Source organism: Bufo gargarizans, chromosome 6, assembly GCF_014858855.1.
Source record: "Bufo gargarizans isolate SCDJY-AF-19 chromosome 6, ASM1485885v1, whole genome shotgun sequence".
NCBI classification, from domain to species: domain Eukaryota; kingdom Metazoa; phylum Chordata; class Amphibia; order Anura; family Bufonidae; genus Bufo; species Bufo gargarizans.
Window position 1 is genome coordinate 70,435,685 of NC_058085.1, and position 10,940 is coordinate 70,446,624.

Below are 10,940 nucleotides of genomic sequence, written 5' to 3' on the forward strand. Positions count from 1 at the left end.
AATCATGAGAGCACGGGTCCTGTGTCTTTCACTGTGTGACTGGAATGATGCTCAAGCGCGCACATTACTGCTTAAGGGGGTTACTCATGAAATAATATTGATGACTGAGAGGTCATTAATATCACATTGGCAGGGGTCCGAGTCCCGGCACCCCCGCCGACCAGCTGTTTCGGGAAGCTCTGGAGCTATCGTGAGCCCAGTGGCATCCAGGGAGCTTGCTAAGCACAGCGCAGTACGGCTGTGCCTTGTATTGCATCCTAACCCCATTGACGTGAATGGGGCTGAGCTGCAATTAGGCTATGTGACCGATGTACGGTGACATCACATGGCCTAGCAAGAGGCTGCGGCGCTCATGGAGCTGATCGTTGAGTCCCGGGTGTTAGACTCCCACCGATCTGATATTGGTGGCCTTTCCTGCGGACAGGTCATAAATATTAATTTCCAGATAACCCCTTTAATTCTTCTCTACGGGAGTGACGGATGTAGCCAAGTGCTGTACTCTGCTTTCCCTGACAGTCCAAGAGAATGAGTGGCGCGCAAGCACACATGATGGACCATTGTTTCATTCATACTGTAGGACACAGGGCTCCCATTCTTCTGATTTGATGGGGGTTTTAGTGTTGGTCCTTCCCTTTTATTTTATGTATATCTTGTGGGTCAAAGTTTGTCTTGGCACAGCCACTTTAACACACATCAGAAACACCATTTCTGAGTAGTTGCAGAGTTCTAAGAACATCCCTTATTCTCTGCTCCATTGCAGAGAGAAGAAACTGTCCCGTTGCAGTGCTCTTCGCGTGCTGGATCACGCCATGATTGGGCCTGAAGGCAGTGACAACTGTCACAAGTTTGTAGATATCTTGGGTCTAAGGACCATCTTTCCACTCTTTATGAAATCACCGAAAAAGATGAAGAAAACTGGCGTCTCTGAAAAGGAACACGAAGGTAAGAAACCGTAGAGACTGGCATGACGAATGCCGAAACTGTCTGCTGCAAGAACATGGGCACTGGCGGCGCACTGTCACCCGCTGCATTGAGTAGAAGCATGCACAGAGCCTCGGCGGTACAGTCAGCTGTGGTTCTTGGAGACCATTTATCATGCACACAAGCAAGGTTAAAAGGAGAGTGTAAATTATGTAGCACAGGAAATTATACGTCCTGTCATATGCAGGTAAAAAAACACTTATCACGGCGGCTAAGCTGGATAGCTGTTGTCTTCTGCGGGAAGTCCTTGTAGACCTTAAGAGGAGTAGTATCCAGGGGCAGCCTAATCCATCTGATTACCCAGGAGCACCCGCCACGCATTGCTTTTAGACAGCGGTCCCATGTGAAGCTGTTAGTCAGTTTGTGATGACGGGAATCTAAAGCCCTGAGTGTTCAGGTTATTTTCCCTGTAGAAATTTCACTGTCATTCAGGGCTCTGACCTTTTTCTGAGGCTCTGCCGTGTTGGATTTTATTTGCGGGTAAAGTTGCAATTAATTTAGAGAGAGAGTTCCAAGTATCAGACTGCAGTCTAATTGTGTGTGTGTATGTAATATATATAGTATTCCTTCTGGTAGTTAGGAGTATAGTATAGAAGCAAAGTACACAGTTCTTGAATCAAACAGCGGTGTTTATTCACACATTGGTGTATAACAAAACACGGGTGGCTTGGTGTTTGTTCACACACAAGGAAAGTCCATAAACAATGAATGTCACCTTTTTGGGTGTTAATTTACACCCTGTTAGCAGTTCAGCCTCATCAAGTCCATAGGTGGCCTGTTCGCCTTTAGAGAGGCCTGAGTCCTCCAGCCCGGCTCAACCCTCAAATCCCAGCACAGCCCCCAGTTCACAGCACACAGACTCCTGAGCTCCACTGTCAGAGGGAGGTCAATCCACCACACCTTGCAGTGCTGGCTGGTTTTTATGCCTGGCAAAACCCGGCCTGGAACATGGGGAGTAGTCGCCTGCCCAGCACTTTGACTACTCCCAGTAAGAGCCGTCCTGGATCAGCTATGACAGCCATGCTAAATCTCACGGTGTCAATTAGCAACAGCTGCTGCTGACATAAAATACCAGCTCTTACGTCACCGAGGCCAGGAACCTCGGTGACACATACCTTCCATCCACAATGATTCCAGGTACCTTCTTACAAAATATATATTATATACACACACACACACACACACACTATTTATTTTAGTGGGTTTCCCTCCCACTAAGATGAAAGAAAATGTTTAAAAAAAAAATGTAATCTTCCAGTTAAAACCAGATAGCAGCACTTTTTATTTTTTATTTTTTTCTTTAATCCATTTTTATTATCTGATTGCAGATTTTTTTTTATTTATTCAAATTTCAGTACATGATTATGGGGGCGGCCATCTTGCCTGAGTTGTTTAACAGCATTTAGAAAGCATTAAGAAAATTGCTTTATGGCAGCCCCATGGGTCATAGGACACAATGGTCAGGAGAGCACCTCATTGACTTCTATGGTAGTTTTATATTACAGGCAGGATTAGAATGCAGATCAGCAGGTAACTGCAGCAAAGTGATCTGTACCTGACCAAGAAATGAAAAGTAGCAAAAAATGATTTAAAAATATGTACGTGTTTTTAAACAATAGTTGATTTTCTGATGACACATTCCCATTAAAAAAAAAAAAAAATGTCATGTCTCACAACAGAGGCACCATACCTCAGGCTACAAGAAATCCAGCATCACTTGTGAGTCCCATATGAAGTAGGTCGTGGAAGAAGCACTCCATGAATTTTCTAACTTTCCCCTCTTTCTGCACAGAACACGTCTGCTCTATAATGGCTTCCTTACTGCGCAATCTGAAAGGACAGCAGAGGACCAGGCTGCTCAACAAGTTCACCGAGAGTGACAGTGAGAAGGTCGGTGTGCAGGTTCGGTCTCGAGGGAAAGACCCGTCCCCACAGTATGTAATAGTGATGTTTGCTTCGTAATTCGGGAACCCTCTGCTCATTATCCAAAGCCTTTCATCTTAACAGGTGGACCGCCTTCTGGAGCTGTATTTCAAGTATTTAGAGGCCGTGCGGGTGGCTGACAAGAAGATTGAAGGCGAGAAGCACGTTAGTATCAGTGCAGCCCTAAATTTCCTAAACGGGAACATAACGCGCTTAATGTTGGACAATGGACAGACTTTCCTGGCTTCCTCCTTCATCTTGCTGCCTACCCTTCACGGGGGCTGTGTACGCTCCCAGCACCCTGCAAAGGACATTTTGGTCCCACAATTGAGGATTTTTGCTCATAAAAATGTTCCATGTGGCTGATGCAGTAGCTGCTCTTGTGCTAACTGAAATCCCCCGATAACAATGTCTGACAAGGAATCTGTGATCAGAACCATTGCTGTCTGAACAGTGTTATCATTGGGAGTCTGCAACCCCTCGAGTGTAAGGGACGCTGCGTCTGTGTATGTAGTCGAACGTATACAAGGGATAAGCCCTTGGCGTATACATTAATGATGCCATAGATCCCCACTCACTATATGGAGGCCAAAAGTGTGTCCTTTTCACCTTTTTGGCCGGCATGTTTTAGTAACAGGAACGCACAGAATACTGTCTTTTCCAACACAGAGGGCCACTACAAAAAAACTGTATATAGTGCAGTATTGTATGTGTGTGTAATATATTTATATATGTTTTTGGCATGTGTCACATGTTTCTGTCCGATACATGTGTATACGTCCATCTGTAGACTAAAATGTAATCTGTACAGAGCCTTAGTGGATTAGAAAGATGGAAAACCCTTTTAAGTGGATTTATACTAAAGAATTTAGTAATAGAAGGCACAGGAATATATCCTTATCACTGCTTTAAAAGGGTTTTCCGAGACTTGGGCTACTCCATCATAGGATCTCCGTACCAGAGAAAAACGCTTCCACTTCATTGTCAGTGGGGAAAAAACGGAACTGAATGGAATGCTCCAAAATGCGTTCCGTTACATATGGGTGCGTTCCCATACCGGAGAGCAAACCGCAGCATGCTCTGGTTTTCTATCAGTCATGAGATGTGGAGCAAAACAGATCCGTCATGAGCCACAATGCAAGTCAATGGGGCGGATCCGTTTTCTCAGACACAATAGAAAACTGATCCATCTCCCATTGTCATTTTCAATGGAGTTCATGACGGATCCGTCTTGGGAATGTTAAAGATAATACAACCAGATCCGTTCATAATGGATGCAGATAGTTGTATTATCAGTAACGGAAGTGTTTTTTGCTGAACCCTGCCAGATCAGGCAAAAACGCTACTGTGAAAGTAGCCTTACTATATATACTGATGACTTATCCTCTGGATAGGTCATTAGTATTAAATTGGCAGGGTTCCAACACCCGGGACTCATGATGATCAGCTGTTTGAGAAGGCGCCACGACCTTCTCTCGGCTCACCAAGCACAGCGCTGTACATAGTATAGCAGCCGTGCTTGGTATCACAGCTCAGCCCCATTCACTTCATTGGGGATGAGCTGCGCCTAGGCCATCTGACCGATCACTTTGTCTAGGGATAGCTCAAAGAGCTGATTGGCGGGGATCCCAGGTGTTGGACCCCCACTGAGTAGATACTGATGGCCTATGCAGAGGATAGGTCATCAGTATATTAGTCTCGGAAAACCCCTTTAAAGGGGGTTGTCCAGCCTAGGAGCTGACTTTCCCATTCCTCTGAATGTGTGCTCAAATGAAGAAAAAACACTCACATGTCCACAGTCCCGCCGTTTGTTCCAGCTCGGTGGCCCTGTTCCTGCCAGGCTGGAATTGGCATGTTTCTCAGACTGCTGTGGCCAATCAGTGGCCACCTGAATGCTAGTTTGGGCACACATTTGGAGGAATTAAGTCCGCTACAAGGCCAGACAACCCATTTAAAGGGGTTATCCACTTAGGGCTGCATGTGTGTTTTTTTTTTTTTTTGGAGCATACCCTGATGACAAGTTGATCACACAGTGACATGTCCTAGTGAATGTAAAATGAAACCGCTTTGCGCTAGGTTTGCACAGCTGTGAGCAGCTTATGTGTCTCCATGGTGGCAGGCAGTGTGTGTGGTGCACCTTTACATGTACATTGTTTAGCCAGAAGTAGAGGACAGGTCATAGGGAATGTGAATGCAGGATCTGACTACACACAGTGCAGTCTGTTACCATGGAGATGCACGGTCTGCATAGGAGCTGTAGAAACAAAGCATTTAGGATTATTTTTATTTTTTTCTAATTTGAAATGCATTGGCAGAATAAAAGAACTAAAGGTGGACATAGCCTTTAGGCTCCATTCACACGTCCGCAATTCTGTTCCGCATTTTGCGGAACGGAATTGCGAACCCATTCATTTCTATGTGCTCCCTGGATCCGGAATTGCGAATCCGCACTTCCGGGTCCGCAATTCCGTTCCCGAAAAAAATAGAACATGTCCTATTCTTGTCTGCAATTGCGGACAAAATTAGGCATTTTCTATTACGTGCCGGCGATGTGCGGTCCGCAAAATGCAAAACGCACATTGCCGGTGTACGTGTTTTGCGGATCTGCGGACACACGGACGTGTGAATGGACCCTAATTCTGTGAGGGGGAAATCAAGCATTACACTGTTCCCATTAAATTCAGCATGCTGTCAAGCTTGAATTTATTACTACTTCATTCTCTGTAACTAGGACATGGTGCGGCGTGGTGAAATACTAGACGATGATTTGGAGGATGAGTTCTACCTGCGTAGACTGGATGCTGGTCTGTTCCTTCTTCAGCTGCTGTGCTACATCACCGCAGAGATCTCCAACAGCAGCTTACCCCAGGTAACCTTACCCCGGACCCGAGCGCTCCTTTTTCATATCCTGTATTAGGGAACTGCATAAATAGCAATTCCACTACCATTTTATTATGTTAGTTACAGACTGTGCTCTGCACTTATGCCTTCCCGTTGCTGAGCATGTCCATCTTTTTGGCTATAGGTACGACAGAGAGTGATGCAGATTTTGAACATGAGGGGCAGCTCCATCAAGATAATTCGACATATATTGAAGGGTGAGTGATAAACCGTGCTGTGTATTACACTTTTCTCATATTAATTCCAGTTGCAAAAACTTCTGGCCATATGCTGTACTACAAAGGGGGGGTGCCCTACTTTACTAACAACTAAAGATCGTTGGGCAGGACAGACTGAGAAGATGGATATATAGTTTTGTGGGAAAATGTTCAGAAAAACGAATGGTTTATTGATTTAAAGCGGGCATGCCAAACCTGCGGCCCTCCAGCTGTTGTAAAACTACAACTCCCACAATGCCCTGCTGTTGGATGATAGCTGTAGTCTGTTTGGGTATGCTGGGAGTTGTAGTTTTACAACAGCTGGAGGGCCGCAGGTTAAGCATCCCTGATTTAAAAGGAACTTGTTAGTGGGTTTGGAACCATTCAACCACCAGCATGTTTTTATGACTCTATGGTCTGGAACCCGCTACCATCTCCAGAACAGGGCCCCTGAAGTGAAGGAGGTGTCCTCACCATTAATCGCTATGGGAGTTCCGTAGGAAGTGAATGGAGAGCGCACTGTGCAAGCGCAGCTACTGGTCCGTTCACCGCTATGGGTCTGCCGGAAATAGACGAACCAGTGATTTGCACATGCGCAGTTGCCCTCCGTTCACTTTAGAGATAGGTGCAGATTCCAGAGGTGGGACCTGTCCTTATCTGACATTGATGGCATATTCATCAATGTCAGTTTACGGTTTCCAGTTGTTCTGTTATCATTTTTCAGACACGTAACATATATATTATGTATATAAAATCAGACCCCCATGTGGCCCTCAGATCAGAACTCCTTGTCAGACCCCCATGAGAGATAAAATAAATAGGTGAACTTACCTCTGCTGCAGGTCCAGCCGTCTTTCCTGCAGTCACCGCTCCCTGGTCTTCCCTGGGCCCACGCTGCACTGTGACATGACGGTGTACAGCATGAGGTCATAGTGTGCACACTACATCCTGATGCTGTACGCAGTCAGGACAGTGCAGCGTGGGCCCAGGGAAGACCAGGGAGCAGTAAGTGCAGCGAGCACTGGCACCACTACACTCACTGCTCCCTGCGCCTCCTGCACACTAATGAGTGTTTTTTATAAAGGGACAATGTGTCTATAATGTATAGAGAGAAAAATGGCAGAACACTCACAAAAAATGAGTGAAAAGAAAGTATTTTTTTCTTTTCACTCATTTTTTGTGAGAATGCTCCCATTTTTCTTATATTGTCCTGGATTTGCTGCGAGATCCATTGGCCTGTGTGTGTGTGTGTGTGTATGTATATGTGTGTGTGTATGTATATGTGTGTGTGTATGTATATGTGTGTGTGTATGTATATGTGTGTGTGTATGTATATGTGTGTGTATGTATATGTGTGTGTATGTATATGTGTGTGTGTATGTATATGTGTGTGTATGTATATGTGTGTGTGTATGTATATGTGTGTGTGTATGTATATGTGTATGTATGTGTGTGTGTATATATGTATATATATATATATATATATATATATATATATATATATATATATATATATATTTTGTATGTGTATATATATTGGATTGCTCATCACTGATTGCATGTAGACAACATAGTAGATCTTTTAGGCAGAGTTTACATGTGCACTATGTAGCGGTGATATTGCCAACTTTTTACCTTCAATTTCAGCATTTTTTTTTTTTTTTTGTGATGTGATTATTGGCTGTGTGGTTTTTATAGAGAAATACACTTTTAAATGTTTCACCTGTTAAAACTGTGCATTGCAAAGCCGAGGTACATTAGTCCTACTGTGATAGTCCTATTCCTATGTGTGAACCCTGCCTCTTTGTGTGTGTAGATATATAGATAGATAATCTCATACAGTGGTTGTCAAATCTGTGATAAAATGACTATGCTGTGTAGTGGTTTCTTGAATGTTTCTTGATATATTTTACCTCTTGTAGAATATTCTGAGAACATCGGTGACGGGAAGAGCGCAGAATTCCGGGAGAGTGAACAAAAGCGAATCCTGGAGCTGATAGAGACCTTGTGAGAGATTAGCTCTAGTTCATTCCCACAGCAGTGAGGAGTCTGCAGAGCATTGCACAAGTCCAGGACCTCAAATATCTGTTTGCTTTTGTATATACAAGTTTGGGATGGGATGATTGGACGGACACCAGGCTTCTTCACACTCTATGGGAACTTTATGGAAGATCAATTGTATGTGTCTTATTTTTTATAAAAAGCCAACAATTAAATATTCAACCCCATCTGTCCATAATTATTCCACATCCATGTCTTTGGGAATGTTCATGGGAAATATGAAACTAAGAACACGAACACGTTTCTAATACTAGCAAAAGGGAAAACGCTATTCAAAAAATGCTAATGGTCAAACCCACTGGTCCAGATTTACCAATCCTGAAGATGGGCAGGATGTGTAGACCCACTGGTCCAGATTTACCAATCCTGAAGCTTAGGCAGGATGTGTAGACCTGCACCAGATTTATCACAGGGGCTATCTGATAAATTTGGTGCAGGGATACACACTTTCCTCTTACTCCATACCTTCCCTTGAGGCAGGTGTGTGAATTTATGCCTTTTTTTTTATTTATTTTTTTATAGGTAGATTTTTGGTGTAGGCACACTAGTAAATCTGGGGAACTTTTTGCAAAAAACGCAGGTGGCAAAAAAGTGTGTATTTTTTTTCTGGCTTTTTTTTTTGTAAAAAAAAAAAAAAAGAAATACAAAATTTGTGTGTAGGGACCCTTAGGCCTCATGCACACGACTGTAGTCTGGGTCTGCATCAAATCTGCATTTTTTGGGGATCAGATGTGGACCCATTCATTTCAGTGGGGCCCCAAAAGATGTCTTATCCACATGTCCGTTCTGTGGCCCTGCATAAAAAAAAAAATAGAACATGTCCTGTTTTGCGTATAAGAATAGGTAGTTCTAACAGAGGACACGACATACTGATCCGCAAAATGTGGACCGCACGTGGCCGGTATCCGTGCATTTCGGATCTGGACTTTGCGGACTTCAAAAACTCACAAATCAGAAATATAAAGAAAGGTCTTATTTCTTCTGCTGGATCGTCTTCTGGCTATGGCTGAAAAACCTGCAGGAAAATCTGTCCCAAAGCCTCCTCCAAAAAACACTGTGTGAACCTACCTTTTATGGTTTAACACATTTTTTATGACAATCCAGAATGTACATTTAGATGGACCTCCCCTTTTTTTAATTTTATAATTTATAGGGACTTATTAATAGTTGAACAGCTTTAATTTGATCTCTAAAATGAAATTACATTGAACTTTGCGAGTAATTAGAAAATACGATCAGCTAATATAATATTATGTGTGCTGTTATTGGTGGTGCCTTCTATTAGTTATGCCCTTTCACCCTTAAACTCATAAAGGGGACTGGTGGCTATTGCTCCCTTGGGTTGAACACTCTGACAGAGATTAACTTTTGTATCCAGTGTAGACAGTATTCTTACTGCGTATCATCACTTGTGTAACAATAGCTGCTGGCTATGTACTGAAAAATGCATAGTATCATCTCGAGCCATGTAATGAGGCTATAATATGCAGGCACACAAAGCGCCCGTGTGACATAAGCTTTATTCCTAATCCTTTAATGACAGAGTTATTTTATATGTTAATTCGAAAACTACATTTCCCATTTGGAAGATGTGTAAATTTCACAATCCTGCCCATATGAAAACCATATTGTATTTGGGATCGACTATTAGAATTATACTAACAAAAAAAGTTGCTAAATGAGACAAATCAAAACTTTCCCTTTTCCTCCCATCTCATTTTGGGTAAGTTTATAGGTTTCACACTGTCTTATTTTGGTGATTTTCAGCTTTAGTGCATTTTTTTTCTGAAGTTTTTGCTGCATTTTTATATGCAAAAAAAAAAAAAACAACCAGCTCCAGTTGTTTGCTGAAACATCTTCCAGCCTCCAAGATGGTGAAGCTATGGAATAGCGATGCTCCATTGGGCATCTGTCGTCACTTCAAGTTCTGACGCTGGGGACCGGAGACAACTGGAGTCAGTGTTCAGGATTCGCTTCTTGCCTGAGTTACTTCCCAAGGGGATCTAGTTTTCAGGCAAAGAGAGAGAGGGAGGCGCTTGTTGACGACAGGAGGAGGGGGGGCAGGTAAGGTGAAATTAATATACAGTGGATATAAAAAGTCTACACACCCCTGTTAAAATTTCAGGTTTCTGTGATGTAAAAAAAAACTAGACAAAGATAAATCATTTCAGAATTTTTTCCACCTTTTAATGTGACCTATAAACTGTACAACCCAATTGAAAAACAATCTGAAATCTTTTAGGTGGAGGGAAGAAGAAAAAAAAAACAACCTAAAATAATGTAGTTGCATTATAACTGGGGATCTAGCCGTGTTCAGAATTAAGCAATCGCATTCAAAATCATGTTAAATAGGAGTCAGCATACACCTGCCATCATTTAAAGTGCCTCTGATTAACCCCAAATAAAGTTCAGCTGCTCTAGTTCGTCTTTCCTGAAATTTTCTTAGTCGCATCCCACAGCAAAAGCCACGGACCACAGAGAGCTTCCAAAGCATCAGAGGGATCTCATTGTTAAAAGGTATCAGTCAGGAGAAGGGTACAAAATAATTTCCAAGGCATTAGATATACCATGGCACACAGTGAAGACATCATCATCAAGTGGAGAAAATATAGCACAACAGTGACATTACCAAGAACTGGACATCCCTCCAAAATTGCTGAAAAGACGAGAAGAAAACAGCAAGGGATGATATATGCAATTAATGTGTGGATTACTTTAATTGAAAATGAATATTGTAATGTTTATCAAAATGTTCAATAAAAAAAGATCTGATTAAAAAAAATATATATATGAGAAGAAAACTGTTATGGTCTGATGAAATCAAGGTGGAACTTTTTGGCCATAATTCTAAAAGATATGTTTGGTGCAAAAACAACA

General features: G+C 42.6%; 1 protein-coding gene across 1 annotated transcript in view; it reads left to right on the forward strand.

The window, feature by feature from the left end:
- Positions 1–8,230, forward strand: part of CTNNBL1 (catenin beta like 1) — a 34,698-nt gene extending 26,468 nt beyond the window's left edge. The window contains exons 11-16 of the mRNA XM_044297118.1: positions 761–942; positions 2,774–2,871; positions 2,989–3,069; positions 5,636–5,773; positions 5,930–6,002; positions 7,925–8,230. Of these exons, the coding sequence (XP_044153053.1) occupies positions 761–942; positions 2,774–2,871; positions 2,989–3,069; positions 5,636–5,773; positions 5,930–6,002; positions 7,925–8,013 (661 nt within the window). The 3' untranslated portion in view covers positions 8,014–8,230. The remainder of the gene's footprint in view (positions 1–760; positions 943–2,773; positions 2,872–2,988; positions 3,070–5,635; positions 5,774–5,929; positions 6,003–7,924) is intronic.
- The last annotated feature ends 2,710 nt before the right edge of the window (positions 8,231–10,940 follow it).